This window comes from Seriola aureovittata, chromosome 13, assembly GCF_021018895.1.
Source record: "Seriola aureovittata isolate HTS-2021-v1 ecotype China chromosome 13, ASM2101889v1, whole genome shotgun sequence".
NCBI lineage: Eukaryota > Metazoa > Chordata > Actinopteri > Carangiformes > Carangidae > Seriola > Seriola aureovittata.
This window is the reverse complement of record NC_079376.1, coordinates 8,068,611-8,091,030: the sequence shown is the minus strand read 5'-3', so window position 1 is coordinate 8,091,030 and position 22,420 is coordinate 8,068,611. Positions and strand designations below refer to the sequence as shown.

The window sequence follows — 22,420 nt, the reverse complement described above, 5'->3', positions numbered from 1 at the left end:
CCCTGAGATTCAGAGTTTAACTTACTATCCAGTTATACCTCAGTCAAGGGTTTGGTAATAACACTTTATCTTCAGTGGTTAACTGCAGATTTATACTACATTCAGAGGCAACAGTGATAGCTCCTCCTCAACTCTATCTCAACTTCTATTTCAAACAATTACTCCTGAAATTAAATATATGTAAAACAGCCTGGGAAAGTGCCATTTCTTCTCGTTATGCAAAGCCTCACAGGAGATAAGCTGTGACCGTTAACAAAACAGCAGGTTTCTAGAGCACTACAGCTGGCCACAGGTTCAAACTGTCAACATCAAATATGCACAAACCTGCTGCCTGCCTGTTGTGGCTTTACACAGGAGCCCTGGCAGATATGAAGCATAATTTTACTAACTGGCGGGTTGAGAGACGAGAGTGAGGGGGACTCTCCCGGTTTTCATTCAGAATCTGTCAACTCATAGTACTGTAGAGCCCATCTCCAGGACTCAAAGTGTCTCATTTCACATGCCAACAAGTTGTGTTTTAAAAGTTATCTCTGGGAGTACACCAGCGGAGAAGGCAGCCTCTCTAACTTAGTTAAAAAAGATTTTAAAAAGTCGACAAATCAGCTGTACTAGAAAAGATTTAAAAAAGATTTTTAGTCCGTCCAAAGACTTCTATACTGTATGAAAACTGTGCTACCTATTGGTCCTGTTGAAGAACCTGCAGGTACTGTATCACTGCCTGGCAAGTATTCCTGTAAGCGCTATGGTGAGGTACAATATGCTTGTCACATAAAGGACTTACCAGCAAATGAAGCATCTAGCAGGGCCAGGGACTTTTGTGGCGTGTTATTCCCCATCTGTCTGTTGTCGCTGTTAAACACATGCATAAAAGAAATAACAAATAAATTTGAATCATCATAAGTCAATTACATTTAAAAAATAATAACACAGAACCCCTCAAGTCATGTTTTTAGACATAAGCAACTTATTTTTTCTATGGGTTTTCCCCAAAAAATGTCAATTACCTAGTATGTTAAAGTAGTGTAAAAATAACTATTCTACTCTACTCCTAATCTACTCCTTTTCCCTCATTGTAAATCTACAATCTATGAATATACAATTATTCCTCCTTTTAAAAGTTTTATTTCAGGACATGAGATGTCTCCTAATACAGTATATTATACATGTATGTATAATATTGGTTTGGTGCTGCTTGTATGATTATGTCAGGCGAATAAGCAAACAAAAGTCATCAAACCAGCTTTGTTTGGCCTAACTAGAGCAGTGCGAAGACATACAGTACAGTAGAGTCAAAAGGAAGAAGAGAGCATGATCAATGAGCCATTCTCCCTCCGCTGGTTGCCCAACCCTGACTGCAGGAGGGCCTGACTGCCAAGCAGCCTACATGGAGGGAAAAAGTGACTAAAAAAGTGAGTTTGAGTTTTCCAGCAGGATCTAAGCAAAAGACCCAGCCTCTGTCCAAAGCTGTAAAGGCATGAATGTGTTTCGGCAAACGCCTGACGCATTCGCTCATTCACACGTCAAACAAGTTTCCCTTCAATGGAGGGCTCTTTCTTCACCGGCACTGATTCAGTGGAAATGCAAATGTTAATGTCTTGCTCTGATTTGATGGAACTATTCATTTTGTCAATGCACCATGACGCTGTCACTTGCCCCACCACTCTCCAATGCCAACCTGACATTCAGCTGTCCAACAGACTTAAAAAACACAGCATCACCACTGCACACCTGCACACAGTTAGTCAGTTTAATGACCTCAATATCACAATATGTATGTAAATGTAAATGTATAAAGTAACCCTAAATCATTGAATTAAAAGATCAGGTCCAAACCAAATACAATTCTGTCAACACTCAGAATAATTCCCCCTTCACCACCACTTTTGGGCAAGTTTGCAACATAACTAAAACTCTTGTCTGTGCCTATAAACACTGAACGAAGATCTTTTGCATTATAAAATTATAAAATTCTAATTCTTAATTCTGAAATTATTTTCAGTATAGGCTTTATTTCCATACAGCAGATGGAGAATGAATAAAGGGGTTAGTTCTAGGTTTCAACTGATGATTATTTTCCTTATGGATTCCTGCCAATAAATTGGTTAATTTATTTATTACTTATTTTGTGTGCAGTAATATTTGGTGTTGGATTTATATTTCACCACAAGAGGGCCTCTCTGGTCAGACAGCCTGGTGTGGTCTGCACTGATACAGGGAAGCAGATTATCTGTTGCCCCATCTCACTTACAGGTCAGAAGCTGGTAAAATCACACATATACTGTATGTGATCAAAATTATTATTTGTTCCATTTTGAACAATATTGTAGATTTCAGTTTGCACAGATGAACACATGAATGTTTATTTAGGTATTTTGCTCCTGAAATATGATGTTGTTGTTATAATCACATTTAACGCCCTTTACACGATAAGTCTGTTAGCTTTTTGGCTCTGCCTGAACATCTCTTGTGATTGTATGAATATTTTGTTCTGTTTCAACCTGTTTCATTTGTTATTTGGCTTCTTTTGATGCTGTGCAAACAAACAAACAAACAAGTAACATGGTCACACTGAGTCACAGCTAACGCAGTGCTTGGTAGCTTAGATTAACTCATGTATAGCTGGAGGTGTGTAGTGAGTGCTGTACTCCCTCATGATGTTGTTCATCTTGTAAGGTTCCTGTTATACCTTCAAATGTTTTGGTTAAGTGTGAGTTCTGAAATGCTGTTAGGTATGCATACCTAGAATTTATTTCAAGTTTGTTGGTTTGTTGTTTTTCTTATGGGGTTATGCTAATCTTGGATGACTGTCCTGTCAGCTGTTCTACCTGGTTTTGCTACTACTGGTGAAACTACTAAAGCTGTTAACAGCAGGCCAACAAGATAAGGAGAAAAATATTATCATTTTCTTTTCATTTGAAGATAAAGAAGTACAAAGAGCACATGGACTGTGGAAATTGGATGATGTTATTTTTGTGACTATGTGATCTGGTAATGAGTTTATGAGGATGAAGAGTAGATGCCAGTTAAAACACATGCATATGCATGAATAAAGACTGTTGGCCCGCCTCGTTGTTTCCCTGTTCTTTATAATCTTACCACAGGCACTCATACCTGGTGTGAGTTCATGACATGATTCTTCTGCTATTAATAATATTAATTCATTGACTTTTATCCATTCATATTTCCTGTGAAGCAGACTGGAAATCTGACACTGAGAACAATGGAGTCACACAAGAAAAGACCAGTGAAACCTAAGCTTAACACACATTACTGTACGCGCCTATGTGAATGCAAAACACACTCACGTAACAGGCCCTAAAATCTGCCTCAGGGTGGACACTTGTCATCTGCAGTGCACTGATTACAGGTTGTCAATCTCCATATTTGGAGTGCGAGTGACTGATTGGAGGAGCCACATGTTGACAGTGTCAAATCAGGCACGGCCACAGCAGGTTCGTGCCACAGAATGTGTGAAGTGGACACACCCTCATACAGGCAGGTAGGTATTGCTTTAGCCAAGGGCCCCAGGGGCCTCAGGGGACTCACAGCCAATTAAAGGCTTTGCCAAGACATGTTAATGACCCAGATTCTCACTACCTGGCCCAAGGTGTGGCAGCAACAGAGGGAGGACATGAAACATTTTGCTTGAGGCCTCTAATGAAAGCAAAAAGAAATCTGTCGTCGCAGCAATTTTAAACAAATAAACTATTTTTTTTATTATGCTTACATAATGTTCAACTCACAGCCTGTCATAGTTGCATGACAAGTTACAAACAAAGAGTGAACTCTTCATATTGACTGAAATGAGGAGGCATGCTGGTTCATATAAAACCTTGCAACTTTTCAGAATGCCAAGTTATGTTTTAATCCAATCTTTGTTTCACTCCTTGGAAAGTCCAGTCATAAAAACAGCTTCATCGATAAACTAATCTTTAAATGCGTGATGACTCAGAATCTACCGTGTCCTCAAGCTGTGTGTGATTGCAGCTGGTTTGTCTTTTGTTTTTGGTGAAAAAGAGCCATCATGTGGACAAATGAATGATCTGCAACTTTGGACAGGAGCAGAGGTGGATTTCTTTTTTTTTGCCAGGCAATACATGGGAATGAGGAAAGCTCCATGCAAGTACTGTGTCCATAGGTGTCCATGAGATGTTAGTGTGTGTCTAAATATAACTTATGCAGTGAAAGATACTTAATACTTTCATCTGTTAGAATTTCTGAGTAATTTAAGCACAATAAAACAAAATGTTTCTATGACACAAGCATGTTGTTGCCCAGAAACATTTTAACAGCCTGCAGGCACTGTGACAACTCAAAGGAATGCTTACAAGCCATAATGTTCAACCCTTATATGCACACTGTAGGTCATTAGGTCATTGCAACCTCCACTCTTCCATCACTAATTTTATTAGAATCAGTGTTTTTAAGGCTGGCAATGCTGGTCAGTCCAACAGTTTGGTCTGGATGGAAATATCTCAACTATTGGATGAATTGCCATTAAATTTTGTGCAGACACTCATGGTCTCTGGGGGATGAATCCTACTGAATTCCTACCCCCCAACTTTTCCTCTACTGCCACTAGCAGGTTCATATTTAAGGTTAAGTGAAATGTCTGTAGACACGAAACTAGACTAGAAATGTGGCTGTAGATCCATAGTCTTGTTTCATTTAGATAAAAAAAAATAATAATAATTTGAATGTCACACCAGCAAGATCTAAAATAATAATTTAGCAAATGTTAAAGTTTCTTTAAGTTAAGCTAACAGTTCGTCCACAGCTAGCTAGCTAGCAAGCCCCAATTTACAGTTGACAGTTTTTCTAATGTTTGAATAACACAGTAGATAGTTTTAAAGTACTTACCGCTACTCTGAATGTATTTTCAACATCCCCAGAGACTCTTCTAACCGTCTGGATAATACACATATAGTCCGCCACATGAAAAAAAAAGATTTTTAACTGTTTTCCCAAGTTGCGATTCTGTTTTCTGTCCAGGTAGCTAGCGGGACGCCATCTTTGTTTTGATTCCTTAACAGAGGAGCCACCTGGGAATCAGATAAAATTCTTCAATAAAAATAATAAATGTAAAGAAAACAAACGGGCTAGGTAATTTGATAACGATAGCAGATGCCTCTGTCACATTATTGTAATTAACAAAGTTATGCATGTATTGATAAGCCTTAAATGCATCAATGTTAAAATTGTCTTGCTTACAATGTAGGTGAGGCATCTTCCACAGTTAAGTATAGTATAGCCGACAAAAAGCATAACTGATAAGATGGGAATTGATCCCTATTATCCCTAAAATATTTGTCGAATAAATAATGAGAGAGAGAGAGTAAAGTGTATTATTATTACTATCTTTGTACAGTGTATATTCAGCCCATAGTCTAATTATGATGCTATCTTTAGTCTATATTCTAGTTTTTATTTATTTATTCATTTTACATTTCATTTAGTCTATCTAGTTATTGATATATAGCATCTATGCATAAGGATATGTTTTGTCAGCACACAGAAATGAAAAGTTTCCAAAACACAGATTTAATGATCAAATAAATACATTTAATCCCAAAGTTTGATAAATCATACATGAACATAATCAAAGTGAGTGATATACAGTAGTCAGGTCACTAAAAACCTGTACATTTTTATTTAAAAAATAAGCAACCATTACAGTACATGGGGATAATTACTACTTGGATAAAGTCAGAGTTTGGAGGAGATATTGAAAACTTTTGGACATGCAGCCTCAAAGTAAAAATACCAGAGATTCAGTTCAGTTTTAGCATACTGTACATGCACATACAAATACAGAGACTGTGTCTCTGTACAACACACTCACTTAATACTCCTCCACTCGCATATTGCAGAGAACAAATACACTTCATTTTGCATCTTCTTGTGATTTGTCTCATCAAAGCAGTAGAATTGGATAAAGATATTAGCTGCATATCAGTTCTCATAATGTAGTTTAGTAGATTTTTAAGAGAAAAAGGTAACGGCCTTGAGCTGAATTATCATTGTTGGGTCAGAAGCCTCTATTGCTTTTAAGCCTGTTTGTGTATGAAAAATATGCATACTAAACATTTAAATCAAATAAAAACGTGATAGACACAAAACAACCTTCTTTTTTTATTGATCCTGATAAGGATTCTTGATCTTCATGTGTATGTATACACTTCTTATTTCTACCAAGTCCATGCATAATAGGTTTCCAGTTTCAGTTTACAAATTGTCCACTGGGTGGCAGCACTTCATCTGTGATGGCTAATAAGTCCTGCCATCCACCCTCTGAGCTCCCAGGGAGACAGTTAGGGAAAACACTGCATGGCATTGCAGCCACACTGATGAAGGTCACACCTCCACTTAGTCAAGTAGTGTTGTTGAAACATGGATTTGAATCTGATATTTTTTTTTCTTGCATTTGTCCTATTAACAGTTAAAATGGTGAAAAGCTGAGTTCATCTGCTGTCAGCACAAAATGTTGTGATTGAATCTCTCATAAATGGTCCTCCTGAGGAATACTTTTTCAATTATCATATTTTCATCTCATGCATGCTGCCACTCCCCTGGTACCTTGGAATCACTGTAATCGTCCAACCTGTTTTATACTTGAACCAGTAGCACCAGATTCACTGACTGAGGCTAAAAACTACTATCAGCTCCTATATGCATGGAGGTGAGTGTACAGTCCTTGATCCTTCTACTTCCAGAGTAGGAGGAGTCTCGGGATCCACATGGAGAATAACACCACCAGAAGACTGAAGTTTTATTCTGTGTGTTTTCATCTGCTTAAAGTACAGAATGTCTGAGTGTTACCATGTAAGACATGAGTGCTGTCAAGTTAAGTTAATATTATGGTAAACAGTTGCTCCTATGGACTGTATGTACCCTGAAATCTGACTACGCTGCAACTTCACTTCTGCAGTTTTTTCTCAGAAAAACACTGAGTCAAAGTAAAATACCTCAAAGGTCATTATTCACCAAGGCAACCAAATCTACTGTTGCTTCACAAATCATGCATGTAGGAAATAACTGAGCAGCAAATTCCTGTTACTTGTTACATCAGGCGATATGTGAGGGTCTCCTCATTAAATAATCACTGAAAGTTGCTGCATATTTCTTGCTGTTTGTTTCACACTCGACAAATACTGTAATCCAAATAAATCTGTTGATCATACGCTCTCGAGGACACGTTCACCACTTCAGGTGCTCGTCATTCAGTCGTTACATTTAAGTATTGCTGTCGCACTTACAGTGTAAGAGGAAATTCAATGGTATTTTATCAATGAATAAACACTTTTTTGATTGTGAGAGTTTCCTTTCATACCAGACGATTGAAAAAAAAAAAAAAAAATCTCTCAGATAATTTGTGTAAATTCACAGGAATGACTATTGACTTTGAGGGAATGAGAATTAAAAAATGAGGCTTACATGTCTGAGACGACATTAAAGCACATGAAATGGACGCGGACAGTGAGTTATGAAAAAGATTTCTGAAAAACAGAAAGTCACCCTGCTATTATGATGAATGGACTGCATTTATTTAGTGCCTTACAGTGGCTGATATTAACCTACACACACCCATTCATACATCAATAGCAGAGAAGCTGCCATGCACGGCCGTGACCTGCTCACCAGGAGCAGTTTGGGGTTCAGCGTCTTGCTCAAGGACACTTCGACGCGATATCAGGAGAAAACCGGGAATCAACAGTGATAACAAGTCGCCTGGCTCTACCTCCTGAGCTCCTGTCGTCCCCCACACACAAGCAGCAGACTAATTCAAGAGAGACGCACAGTATGACTGCTGATTGAGCTCAGTAAAAAACGTGTATTATATTGGAAGACAACTTTTTTTCATGCATTTTTTTCCAGGCATTGTGGGTATTCACTAACTGCAGAGAACATTCATCATGATGTAAGCTGACACATTGCTTCAGGGTGGACATGTTCTTAAAGAGCCTTTCGTAGCTACATTACTACAGTACTTTGAATAATACTAAAGGACAGTATGTACATTTTAAAAAGGACATGTTACAAATGCAGCTACTTTTTTATTATGTGTTCTATGCAGCAAGCATTATGCTTTCAGATAGACTGATGTGCCCTTGAAACACAAATATAAGTTGTTTTTGTTCCGCCTCACAGCGATAACACAAATCTTTGCAACAGCTGTTTGTTTTTATCCCGAGTTCTTTGCAGTCAATGGGACAGCAGGGCCTGAAGATGTAGTCCTGGTCATTTAAGACCCTGATCTCCTTAAGGTCAACCCCACATGGAAATGGGAGGGTGCGTAATGAGATGCAGCAAACACAGCAGCATGGAGATATTGCGCCTCTGTTGACAGTAGAGGACACAGTGGGTGATATGGGCGTTTTAAGCCCTAGTTAGGTTTTGTTTTCTGGCTTTTCTGATACTCTGTACACCTCTGCACACCAACCCAGTCTACGTAGCTGTCTGTTGACTTAATCCCATACAGTTAATGGGGAGGACTGCTTATGAAAGTGGCTGAGGAGGGCAGGAGAGGTGTAGCAGAGCGATTGGGCTGGTTTCAGATTGTGTTCTTCCTTCATTATACCTTGGTTCATTCCCCTTTAAGATAGCCGTTAGAATCATTTCCCATCCCTCTACTCCTCTCTCTCCTCCTCCCACCCCCCAATGTTCCTCCTGCCCCTCCTCCGCCCCCAGCATCCGACCGATGTTTTGACCAACCATCCTCAGGCCCCTCATGGAAGCGCAGTCGCAGCGTTTTGCGGATGACCAGGCGCTCTACGATGAAGGAGGCGCAGAACCAGGGCACAGCGTACTCAGCCGTAATCAATCCCATGAAGTTGTAGCGGAATTCGGAGTAGTCCCAGGGGCAGGCGTTGAACTGTCGCAGCAGTAGCCCCGTGCCGAACTCCCACAGGTACGTCCATAAAGTGTATATGATGCAACGCAGCAGCACGGGGCAGCAGCCTCGCAGCTTCAGGTACATCTGCTCCACAATGAGGATGCAGGTGCCGTAGATGAAGAGCGCCCACACGCTGGTCACGCCTGGGAATTTCCAGTTGCAGTTCACCACAAACTCCCAGGCGGCGGTGAACATGACCTCACAGAAGTAGCCATGGATTGCGTAGAGGTACCAGCGTGACAACGCCGTCAGAGGCACAGGAGCCTCTGGGGTTTCCAAGGTCACCATCTTTCCTCCTCTCTCTTTCACTCAAATGTTCTGTCTATGCTAATTGGATGCAGGTCTAAGGGGAAGAAAGACAAAGAAAGGTGTAAGAAAGTGACATTAAGGCAACACACTATAATGTATCAACTCCATGTTTATGCTTTGACATTTTTCTCCTAAAGCCATTTAATCTATTCATAAAGTAGGGTCCAAAATTTCTGCACGAGGCATTCACTGGAAACTATGCATGCATGTAATCCAGCATAATTTTATCTCATTGATAACAGCCTCAACATTAACTGTTTACTCTCTACACATCATGTAAGAGCTGTCATCAAAAATGCATCTACAAAACAAGACAGTAATTTTTCCATCAGATCAGTTTTAAATATTGCACAGAATAATGGATTTTAAAAGGCAGCTACAGTGAGCGGTTGACAGGCCTCACACCACCAACTCTTCAGAAGGAAACCAGCTCCTTTTACTGTGCGCTGCTGTTGTATAGAAGACTGATTGTGCTGTGCACAGCATTAAATCGTCAGGGTTACTCATGACTGAATGGAAAAAAAACTGATTACTTTATTAAAAACAACTTTTTTTCTGTTTGGCTGCACTGTAACAAGATGTACTGTACCAGTCAGGGACATGTGGCATTAAACCGCACTTGCTGTTATCTCCAGTAACCACTGTGTTGCCAAATCTTAAAAGATTACAACTTTAATTGCAAATGATGCCAAGCTGAAGTTCAATTAAGGACAAGGCAACGAAACACTCGATTGACATCATGAAGATTAAATTAGAGACTGCAGGGCTACGCAGCACTTAAACTCTCCGGCCTTCCCTCAGTTGATGCTATTTACTGACTGACTGAGGGGGCTTCTTATGTAAGCTATAGCTTCATCATCTGACTGCCTACATCATGTGCTCTTTTTCCAAATCCCGCAGCTTGACGCACAGTCTTTGTATCAGGTGTCAGGAGGCCCACGCAGGGTTGGCTCCTTCCTCTACTCTATTTATCACAGCGCATGTCCAATAAAAAACACTGAAGGCAAACAGCATCATACCGAGGAGTTCAACGACCACATAGCTGAGAAGACCACTGAGTTTATATCATCTACTATTCAATGCCTCCAGAGGAAACTGTGTCATAACAGCAACCATTACACAATGGATCATAACCGCTGTGTAAAATACAAGCTCAGAGAGGTTAGGAGCACAAAAGCTTGTCTGAAGAACAAAAGCCAATTTTTTTTGGCTCTTTTTTTGTCTTCAAAGGCTGGCTGAGGCCCAGAGTGGGCCCATGGGGATTAGCACATTTCCAAACAAGGAATAAGGGTTTCATGTGAGGAACTGGGCCACAGCGATGGGCCAACTGACCTCCCTAAACCCTTATACCATCTTTTCACTGCCCGCCTGGGAAACTCTCCCTTTCTCTTCTCATTCATCCAAGCAAACCTGGATAAAACAGTATTTTGCAAAAGATTGTAAACTTGTTGGTTTATGTTGTTCAAGAGAACTAGATGCTATAAATGAGTTTTACTATATCAGATCATCTAAGTTGCCCAACTTTAAGGGAATGGGACAAAATTTTGGGAAATACGCTGAGTTAAGACAGACAGGCACTATAAGGATTGATCACAATTTCAACCCTGGACTCGTGGCTACAGACTATGCTTACACTCAGTGTGAGCACCCATGGCGATGATGGTCAACTGATTTTTACTGTGTGAGCATAAAAAAAAATTAAAAAAAATTAAGTGTACCACATGAGTTAATATAACATAAAAAATAGGTAAAATGCATCTCTACGAAGCTTTAGATGGGAAGACTGATGCCTCTCAGATGTATCTGGTAATATTGGTTAGGTTAGCTCGGCATACAGGACTGGTAAGAGGGGGACGAGTTGCTAGTCCCGCTCTGTTTGAAGGAAACAAAAGCCTCTAAAGTTCACTGATTCACAAACTATATGTTTCATTTGTTTAATTCATACAAAAACTGGGGGAAAGATATATAACATATATACATCCTGTACACCTGAAACGTTTAATTTTACCATTTTTTGTACAGATTAAACAAAGGAGATGCAATGTGTTCATCTGTGAGCTTTCAAGGTACTGATAGGTGGAGTTTAATATTATTTGTTCTGTGTCAAAGCACTGCTGTCAGCAATCGAAGCTCCCTCACTCTGTTTGCCACCTTGTGTTTTTTTTTTGTTTCCTCTCATCTCATCTCTCACCCGAGGATCATATGCCTTCACCCCCCATCACACACTTTTCTCTCCCTCTTTCACAATTCAGTTCCCCCTGCTCTCTTTCCACTCACGTCTCTTTCTCCACCGCCTGCACAGACACCATTTGTTCAGCACTCACATGCCCACTAAGCCGCTAATGATGAAAAATTTGGAATGCAATATTCAGCCGTGTAACACTCAATCTCCTGCCAAACGGCCTATATATATACTCATAAAGGTGGGAGAAGAGTTAAAAATACTGGCAAGGTATAGACTCATTCACTTTACTGAAAACTCCACATTTCATCAAATCTTAACGTGTTTTGTATATTTAAAAACATGCCTGGATGATAGTTCTTTCTTCTTTGATGTACAAACATAGTGAACAGATTTCAGGAGAGGTAAAACCAGGTCAACTTGAACTTTTAGATACTTTAGAAATAATTTCACACCGCAAGTTTTGACAAAGTGTGGGAGATTTCTTTATCTCCTACACACCTGTATTATTTATTTTTTGGTTTGTAAAGGTTTCAAATATCGATCAATAAGTGTCTCATGTCCTTAGTGCCTCTTGTTTGTACTGAATATCAATGATATCAGGATTTTCGTCATGACTTCTTAAGCAGTTTGGCAGCATCTCTTGTTCTTTACAATGCTATTTGTGAACACACAGTTCACCGGAAATCTCAGATTGTTTATTGTGCAAAGGCTGGTTTGTTTATACTATGAAACAGGAAGAGACATTTGTACCGCACTTATTCTTCTGATAAAGTGAAAACTGGGAACCTGAAACAAAAGATCCAACATCCTCTGCTACAGAAATGAATGAAACTGCAACTTATAGGACAAGAACAATGACTGAAACTAGGTTGAAAGAGAACCTATTAACAATTTCAATCTAAAACTCATTTATGAAAATTATACACTGTAATGTGTTCATCTGTGAACACTGTTACCAGAACTGATGTTACCATGATATATTGATGTTAAAACTGATGCAATCTGATTTTGTGTTTTGACATGTTACTTATTCTTGCTTAAACTCGATTTTAGACAGTCTGGTGTTTATGTTACTCAGTTTTACAGGTGGAATTTACTTTAAAGTAAAACTTTATATCATCTTTTGAAATGTTAAATCACCTAGCTTTGTTGGTCTGTTTAAGTTTACAGTTAATTTTAATAGATACAGGTTATAGTTGCTACTTGGCTGGCCAAGCTGCTAATTGCTAGTGACAGTCACAATAGTTGCTAAGGCAAGCACAGCTATGCTTGTAACATCACAATGGTTGCTAAATAACTTGCAAAACTGCTAACTAATTGTGACATCAGGCCTCTAATTTTCTAGCATAATGTAGATGCTAAGTGGACAGTGAAAAGCCAGTAATAGTCACAAAAAAAGTTAAGCAGCAGTTAGCTATGTCTATGGTTGCTAAATGGCTAGCATAGTTGCTAATTCTGGTGTGATGCTCACAAGGAGTTAGGGGGCCAGGGTAGATGATAACTGTTTGTGACAGAATGGTTAAGTACCTAGAATAGCCACTAACTTAGCAACACTGACAAGCTACTCACAGTCGGCAGTGACTGTTAGCAACTATGGCTATGGTTTCTATGTGGAAAGATAGATGCTAACTGCTAGTGAATTTGACAAAATAGTGACAGTAACAAGCAGTTATAGCAAAAGTTATCAGCTATATTTATGGTTGCCAAAAAGTTAGCATAGCTAGCACAAGTTGGCAAAATGGGAAAACATACGTAGCCTAGCCTTGTGTGCATAGCAGAGAAAGGTAATTTTAAGCCTTTAAAATCAGCTATTTTAGATTGTGCTATTTGCCTTTTTGCCTTTTTATCGACTGTAGGAAACTGACATGAAATTAGATGAGACAGATTGGGGACGGCATATAACAAAGGTCCCTGGCTGGACTAACTGCGGCTGCTGTGATTACATGGTCAGCGTCTTAAAACCCTCAGCTTCTAGGACACCCCCACTTGCCCTTTCTGTGTGTATTTTGGCATATCTATTGACTTGTTGCCTCAGCATGACACAGTTCACACACTGGGTGCTATTTGATTCCACTGCTGTTGTTGTTGTTGCAGCTGTTGTAGGATATCGCCCACCAACCCACCACCCCACTGTCTCTCTCATCGGCCCAATGTATTGATCGGCAAGGTTCCTGCCAGCGCTTGCTGCGGCAACCCGCTTCGCCATTGCACTCTATTGAACCCCACTACAGGACATCACAGTGTGATGATGATCAGAATGGCAGATGTGATAGAGCTGCCTGCTTTGTAGACCTCATGATGACCAGTGGGAGACACAACGCAGGTGGGGTGCTGTCTGAACTGAAAAGGGAGGGGAGTCTAACCATGCAGTGCCAGGGGTTTGTCTGAGGACACAGAGGGAAGACACCAACTGAGTGTATGTACGCTTTCAAATGAAACAAAAAGAAAAGAACAAGATAGCGAAAGGGAGTGTGAGAATAAGCTTTCAACTGAAGGTTCAGGCTGTTCAAGGCTGACAGGTCTGTCAGTAAGACACTCCTCTGACAGCAGGTAAACAATGAAACAATGACAAGCATGAAGAAAACACACTGATATGGGAGTCAGCCAAGGTTGAATGAAAAAAAAACAACACACATGCAAAAACAAGAGGACGCCGTGACTGTGCCGACAGCATGCTGACAGCTGTGAACTCTGACACCGAAATTTAATCAGAAACCTAACACATTGCTGACCTTGCATCACAATATAATCCCTGTTCATGTACTGTAGCTCTCTGGCTTTGGCTGTGGCACAGATCCCAGGCCTATGCAGACTTAGGGAAGGTCACTTTGGGAGGCTGCAGTGTAGCGTATAGAAACCAGCAGTATCCAATGAAGTTAAGGGCCAGTGACCAAGGTGACCTAACCACCGCTTCATCGCCGTTGATGGAAACAGCAGAGACACATGCCCTTGTAGTTGCATCATGAAAACACAGTACATTTAAAGCTATCAAGCTATCAAACAAAAATATTAAACAATTTTTAAAATGACCATTTGCTGCTTTTCTCTGTCCTATAATATTATAAATGGGCAGTTAATATGACAGAACTAACAATACCATCAATTATTTGATAAAAGAATCTACAGATTACCAATAATTGGAACAATATAGAAGCTTTGCAGTTAAAGCTGCAACGGTTAGTCAATTAATTGATTAGTTGATCAATAGAAGGTTACTGACAATTTTGATAATAAGTTAATCGTTTCAGTCAGTTTAACTGCCAGATTGATCGATAATGAAAATAATTGTGAGTTGCAACCCTACTTGTAGTTCTACTAACCTGAAAGCTGACTGCGTCCCATACAGTAAGACAGGTCTACGGCTTCTTAAGTCACCACTAATTTATCCTGATCAAATTCGCTTCTTCCTGTGCGTGATGAGCAAGTGATTGAGTGAGTGAGTGACGAGAGGTGAGTGTCAAGTGAGGAGGAGAGTAAGAAAGATGGACGGGACGAGGGTTGGGGGGGTGTGGGAGAACCTTCTGAGGCAGCACAAAATAAACTGATCCCAATCAATTGCAAAGGCAGGTCAATTAGCCCTGAAACAGCAAGCTGGCTCTCACTCTAAAGAGCATCACGCGTCTCCCTTGTCCACCCAGAGCAAGTCTTAGGTAAATAGGGGTTGTAATACTCTTAAAGGCTACGGTATGCTTGGAATTTAGTACATAGTGTCATCTAGAGCTGAAAAGATTAAATCAATGAGAAAAAATAATCTACTACTGAATGCAAATATTTCGATAATCAATTTTCAAGCAAAGCTAGTAATAAAAAGGCCAGACATTCTCTGATTGCAGCTTCTCAAATGAGGATTTACTGCTTTTTCTATGTCTTATTTTGTAGTAAACTGCATCTCTTTGAGTATTGGATTGTTGTTGGGAAAAAAACAAGACATCTGAAGGGGTTTCCTTCAGCTCTGAAGTTGTGAGGGGCATTTATTCACAGTTTCTTTTTGATCTTTCATAGATTAAACGATTAACCATGTCTAAGGACAAAAATGTTCAGAGCTGTTCTCAGCCGCCGCATTTGAAGGTGGGGCGAAAAAGCCAGACATCACAGAGAAGGGAAAGCCACGATAAATATTTACATATGGTGATAACGACGCACTTTTTCAGACAGTCTCTCCTCCCAGGTGTCCATGGTGTTTGGTGAAGGACACACAGAAAGTGACAGAAGTAGATGTGTAAAGAATGAAAACAGAGAGGTAGAGAGAGAAGTTCAGATTCTGCCCACTCTCTCACTTCTGCACAACTGGCCAATCACTGAGTGAAGTGCTTGGCGGATTGTCAGTTTCGGACCAACACGCGAACCAACATGCACTTTCCCCCCTTCAACATCACCCTCCCTCCTTAATCCAGAGATTCCTCCAAAGACATATTACGTATCTGAGTATCACAAACAAGTTTGGCTTCTGATAGAGCTGGAGAGACTAAAAGCCTAGACGCAGCACAGCCAATAGAGGCTCATATAACTTTATAGAAGGCATCCTTTCTATATCTGCAAGGTGAAAGCCTGAACATAACAGGCAGAGTGGTGGGGGGAGGGGGGCTCTCTGTAAACAGAGTGCTGGGAGCTGCACTCTGAGGGGTTCGTATCCAAAAGGCTCTGTTGACTGGGAAGAAATAAAATCTGAGGTTCATAACTCTTTGTCTCTAAGATAGTATAGAAGGTCTTATCGCCTCTTAACGCCTTATCAAAATTTTCTTGCTTACGTATTAAGTAAATATCACAATATTCAACCTAAATGTTGCACAGTGCTAATTATCATGTGGTTATTTTATCTATAAATGTTTTTTAAGTTGGATTTTTAGAAAATGTTCTATACTGAGATATACTGTATCGCTATTGTGATATACAGTTAAATAAACCACGATAGAAGATTTTATCCATAGGTTTTATAAACCTTTTAGAACCATACAATTAACATGACATTGCATTACACAGCCTAAAAACTCTGTTTTGAGTTTCAGGTTCTATTTTGTCATTTAAACTATAAAAATATTGTTGAATTTAAATATCGTTTCTCTCTGTACCGAGGTATAAAAACCAGCAAACAAATAAAAAGTGTATGGGTTGGTTGGTACACGATAAGACAAAAGGAATAAAACTGATGATTGATCAGTTCCACACAAAGAAAAAAGTGTTTGGTATTGGATTGGTATCCTGACTATACTGGAAAAGGAGGAAAAAGTGTGATTGGTGCGTCTCGAAAACTCTTTTGTAACTCTGCTGATAGTGGCCATCAAATGTTGGAGCAATACATCTCTTGGTCTCCTCAACCGTCACATAAAGCATACTGATGTTATGTGTGGAGTCTGTTCAGTCTTCAGTATGCTTGGACTGGGAGCACACCAGTTTCAATCTACTCTGACTTCTAATCTATTCTTTTGAGTTATCCAAGATGCTTAAGTCTGAATCCCCCAATAAATATCCCTAAAATTACCTTGAAACACACTGGCCTTTACGGTTCAAAATTCCCTTAAAGTATCTTCTCTGCTCCCTCTCATTCCCCTCACCCACATACTCGTTACAGCATGTGAGCTCTTTGCAGTTTAATGACAGACCGTAAGACATGGGAGCTAAGCCCTCTGTCCTGAATAGCATGTGGGTCATGCCCGGTAGATTAGAAATCTTGGAGCAGCTACAGAGAAAGCAGGAGATTTACTGGTCATCATGGTGCTGTGGAGAGTAATGCCTCTAATGGAGGGATGCATGCGCATGTTAATCTGTGCAGACAAAGAAGCTTTATAATCAATCGTTGAAAATGCATAATTGATACTGGCTGCAGTGCAAAGTTTTATGGCCAAAGTTTTTGGAAAAACAAAAAGGTTTGGAGCTAAACTGGCACCTGCTTTCAACAAATAGTTATCATGCTATTTAGTGTTTCTGTTTGTGCGTAAAATGAGTTCATGTGGGTTTTTGTTAATATTTAAAAAGGTGCAGTTAGGGGCCTAAATCACATAAACATACACACAAACATAAAACTCACTTATACACGCTTGGTTAAACTAATAGCCTGACTGATACTGGATTTTTGCAGCCATATATTGTTTAAATTTTGATAGCAAAGAAACTTGACCACAATACGCTCTGAGTCGGATGATTTAATGGCATCACTGTCTCCAAATTACTTCAAACTTATTTGCATTTCTGTACTGTAAATTCATGGTAATTATCAGCCAACACATATGCCAATACAGAGGTACTGTATCTGTGATAAGGTAATATTGTCTGACCTCCCATTTTTTTCCCCATGTGATTTGAAGCAATTAAGCTGTGTTTTGTGTAGCTTGTAGGCTAGTTTTCCCAATATGTTGTCTTGAATGTATCTGTCTGTACATGTGTGTTCTTATTCTTTTAATTGTGGAGCATTATGTACATGTACAGGAACAGTGCTATAGTACAGAAATAAAGTTTTGTCATAATTGTTACTAGGATCAATATTTTCGACCAAGAACCCTCTTCGCTTACTCCACTATAAATTGGAAATGCCTTAACTCCAAGTGAATATAAATCACAACCGTCTTTTTGTTGATCACATCTACTTTAATTCCGTGTTTTAGGAGTAAAACTTGAGGACTTGAAAAGAGGGTGAATGCTTTTCACAGGCACTCTGCTGTGTGTGTGTGTTTTGTGTTATAATATAAGCTAAAGGACTTGCATAAATGTATCATGAAAGACATGAAAGGACCATTTGTACACAATACTACAATGATTTGTCCAAGCAGCTGAGGTGGGCTGAAATGTTATTTTAACCAAAGTCTCTGTCATGCCTCATTTTGGGATTCATTGCTGTGAAGGCTGCTGCATGGATTATAAATAGGTCCAAACTGTCAATACAGTCAGTGTAAGGCTGAGGGGGGATATAGGCTATGGAGGCAGCAGCAGGGATTATCTCACCCCAAATGATAGTGAACTGCAGGCCTTATATGGAATAAATCAATGAGGGATTTTAGAAATCCAAACCCCCTGTCCCCGTATTACTCATTTTTTCTGCAAAAGAAAGCATCAATAAACGTGAACATGTTGAAAAAGTGACATAAAAACAGTAATGAATTGATTTGATACTTTCTATGCGATGTAATTACGCTAGATGGCCAAAGTCATCTTATTTTGTCCCTGGAAACTACGGGCCAGTGCGCAGGCTCGGCTGCTGGGACTCTGATGCAGCATCACGCCTCCTTCCCGCTGAGCAGTGCGGTACGTTTATCCTCTACAAATAAAATTTAAAAAAAAAAAATTGACGTAGTGGACTTGAAAACCACTTCAAACCTCTCATAAAGCATCAATGAAACCCACTGGACTGAATGAGATACACAGGCTACTGCAACTGTCCTCATCAAGGATTACATCGCAAGTTATCCATATTTTAACAGGTGTAACAGCCCAACTGTGTACAAGAACATGCCGAATGAAGAGGAATTCACCCTGATTTTAAACAACATGTCCAGCTGTTTTCTTTGCATAAGTTACTGTGCATTAAATATGGAACATGGTTAAATAAAACACGCTTGCACAGCTGCCAACTTGCGAGCATCACTCATTAAGGATAACCGGACGCAATTCCCTATCAAAAGCCGGGTAAATGAAGAAAACCTAGAAAATCGGAGCACTCAAAGGCTTCACGGACACATAACATTGGTATCATGAACAGACATGCTTCCTTTAAGCCTAACATGTTGAATACATGTCGCGGAGCGTCGGCTCTTGCAGACGGACATGAATCATCCTCAGTGCAGTTTTTCTTTCTTTACCTTCAGACAGGGCTCTGGGGTGTCACTCTCAGCACACAAGCCAGCCGATCAAACTCAACACCGGGTCAAATTATCCAGGATGTGTCGGTGTCCGTCAGCTGCTCGTCTGTTGTCCCCGGCTTCTCCTCCACGGTGTCTCTGCCCTCGGATTGAAATTGACCATTTTACTTCACTGCAGCAGCAGCAGCAGCAGCAGCAGCAGCACATGCTCAGACAGACTCGGCAGTTCTTGCATTTTTGGTTAACCATTTCTTCACCGCAGCTCAGAGTCCAGACCTCTAAGCTGATAGTGACTGGGGGCGGGGTCTCCTCAGTCAGCCTGTGTAGATCCGCAGGATGTAAACAGCATTAGTTACATACTGTTAAGTTTAGTACAATAACATGAAAATTATGAGTACACCTGACACAAAAATAACTATATCACATGACTATACATGATATTTGTCTGACAGGAAAACTGTAAATTCAACATAACTTTTTTGTGCTAGCACGCGCTAGGCTAAGCTACTAGATGCAGTTTCTGCTCTGCATCTCACAGATAGCAGTTCTTATTCACAGTGTCTGTGTAACCTCGCATCGTTTTTTCAGATTTTAAATCACAACATCTTTTTTTTTTGTCAAAAACAAATCTTTTTGCTACAAGCGCATTTTTTAACATGCACAAAACTTGAATTTCTCCTGCAGATTTTTTTTCTAGGTTTAGAATGATTGATGTACAACTACAGACTTGAGAATTGTCTGTAAACATCACTTTACAAGCTCAAAATCCTTAGGACCATAATTTAAGCCCATATAGGACTATGTTTTATAGAATACACATTTACACAAGGGTTGTCAATCTCTTCACACAAATAATATTGAGACAAATCTACCACTATACAAACTAAACTCAAAACAAGACTTACCTCCAGTGCCGGGCAGTTGATGTCTTCCTGCAAGGAGTTTGTTTGGAGACCGGTGTGATGAAGACGCCGATCTCAAACTACAAACTAAAGGAGGGTTCGGTTCACTGTGGCCATCGTGTCTTTTGTCATCCGTATTTAAAGAGAAAAAAAGGCGGGTTTCTCAGCCTGAACTGTCTAATCCCAGTGTCTGGTCCGTCTATAAACAGGTACTTGTGCTCCGCTCCTGTTTTTCCTTGCACTCCCCGTTTCCTGTTTACCTGACTTCCAAACGCGTCCTAGGCATGAACGTTTCTTTGTTCCCCAGTTTATTTCTCTTTTGCTGTTGCTATTCATATTATGCTAGCCATATTATGCTAGCAAAGACTCGGCCGAGGCCTGACTGGTGGCTCGAGTCGAACAACCCACAACCAAGCCTGAAGTATACCACACGTGCTAGACTCGGCCCAAAGTCAGATCATGTAAACCTAACGTTAATACCCTCTTCCTTATGGAAAACCGTGATTACAGCCTGAACTATCACGCTTAAACTTTTACTTTTACTAAAAGTAGATGACAAACCCTTCAATATTAAAAAAAATCGGTTGGAAAATATAAACATTATAGAGCATTTTATACAGAAAAACGGCGTCCACTAGCTCTTGTTTACAGGGCCGTTTTGTTCGGTCCAATATGGCGGCGACGTTGACGTACGATCCAGCGGCCAATGCGGCGTCTACGTGCTCATGTCCGGTTCTAGCGGTTGGCCAGAACGGCTGTTAGCTTAAGGCCGTGAAGCTAGCATGACTCTGTACAAAAGTAGCAAAAAGTTGTTTAAAATTTAGTCTTATTACTCTTACTCTGTTTGAAAAACTAAGGTGATACATTCCTCAGGAAATATATTCTGAACATGATGTTTGAATGTCTGATATGAAGGTGGTTTAACTTGTAATTATTTTTCAAAACTCGAGGTGCATAGTAACAAAATAGTTTTACCAAGATCTGAGCAGACGCTTCTGACAATGAAGATTATCCATTTGGAGGATGGACGATTTAGTCTGATTGTTAGAAACCATTTATAAAGACCACACAGTGTTTCTTTTTCCATTTTATATTTTTGCCAAAATGTTTTGTCACAGTTTGTGTTTTAAAAGGTGTCAGATTTGTCCACTCCCAAAACATTTTTAAAGCCCTGTGATCAGTCAATTTTCCAGACTTTTCAGAGAAGTGTAGAAACTTTACTGACATGTAGCATCGATTATCTCTTAATATTTTTTGGTTTACATTTAATTTTAGACGAGGCTGGTGCTTTTTCCAAATGAAGTGTATATATTACAACTTGAAAGTCCTCAGTTTATTGGCTATTGTGACAATGAATATACTAAAGATTAGCCTTTGTAATGCAACTTTTTTATGCCAAATAATAATTTTCTATTTTTCATAATAGCTGCGGCTCCTCTGATGTAGGCTACATCCTGGCAGCTGGAGAAGTACCCCCCCTACACATACTTGGGAAACCTTAACCAAAGGGTAAGACAAATAATTCACTTTCCAAGGACCATCAGCTGTGCACATTTTTTTTTTCAAAATAAAGGAAGTCATAATATTAAAGCTTGGTAACAGAGCTGTAATGGTTTCAGTGCAGTTAGAGATACTTCACTGGTGCATGGCTGCTTCATGGTGGATTTCCAGTAACAATAGCACTGCCCGTTCTAATAAAGTATGGAGGAGTAAAAGGCATATTGTGTAAAATCATTAAATTGGATGATATATGATAATGTAACAGTGGATGTTACTCAGATAGACTCTAATAACTGCATCCATTCTTTCTAGTTTTAAATGGTCTCCTAAAGGGAAATGTCCACAACAAGACATGAATGGTTAATCAGTGATTTGAAGAGCATTGTAATACTGTTATCTGTCTGCTCAGGCCATATCACAAACAAGATATGATTTCAATTGGACATTAATGTCAGATACTAAAAATACCACACAGACGCCACTTTCCACAAGGCCTCGTAAAGACGAGAAGGGTGCTCACTCAAAATCATAAAGTTGGTCATCAGCATCAACCTCGTCTCACAGATGAGTGGACTGGAACGGACCATTCCTCTATGATAGGTAGGAGTTGAACTTGCAGATACGATAAATATTGAGTTTCTCCAATGCACAAATAACCTCAGACAGAAGTGAAGAGCAGCATGGCCCCAAAGCTCCCAGTAAGATAACACTGGAGTGGCTTCAAGAAGAGATCAAACTGTAATTCAAGCCTCGACTAGAACCCTATTGAAAATCTAAACAGACATGCAGGGCGCAGTTAAGATTCTTTGCATCACTCATGATAATGGTTCATGTTTATGAG

At 39.8% G+C, this 22,420-nt stretch overlaps 1 protein-coding gene and 1 long non-coding RNA gene across 2 annotated transcripts in view; both read right to left on the bottom strand.

Annotated features, from left to right (window-relative positions):
- LOC130180010 (uncharacterized) overlaps positions 1 to 5,200 on the bottom strand; it is a 73,020-nt gene extending 67,820 nt beyond the window's left edge. Inside the window, exons 1-2 of the long non-coding RNA XR_008829357.1 lie at positions 4,861 to 5,200; positions 782 to 849 (exon numbers count right to left, since the gene is read on the bottom strand). This is a non-coding gene — a long non-coding RNA (uncharacterized LOC130180010). The remainder of the gene's footprint in view (positions 1 to 781; positions 850 to 4,860) is intronic.
- A 340-nt stretch (positions 5,201 to 5,540) lies between these two features.
- Positions 5,541 to 20,496, bottom strand: tmem229b (transmembrane protein 229B). The gene is made up of 3 exons (XM_056393097.1): positions 20,083 to 20,496; positions 19,178 to 19,496; positions 5,541 to 9,236 (listed from the first exon to the last, which is right to left on the bottom strand). The coding sequence occupies exon 3, from the start codon at positions 9,179 to 9,181 to the stop codon at positions 8,585 to 8,587; it is 597 nt and encodes a 198-aa protein (XP_056249072.1). The 5' UTR covers positions 9,182 to 9,236; positions 19,178 to 19,496; positions 20,083 to 20,496; the 3' UTR covers positions 5,541 to 8,584.
- Positions 20,497 to 22,420: the final 1,924 nt, after the last annotated feature.

Bases quoted from the DNA above. Each gene is read 5' to 3' on its own strand.
- tmem229b (XM_056393097.1), bottom strand. From the start codon at position 9,181: ATGGTGACCTTGGAAACCCCAGAGGCTCCTGTGCCTCTGACGGCGTTG.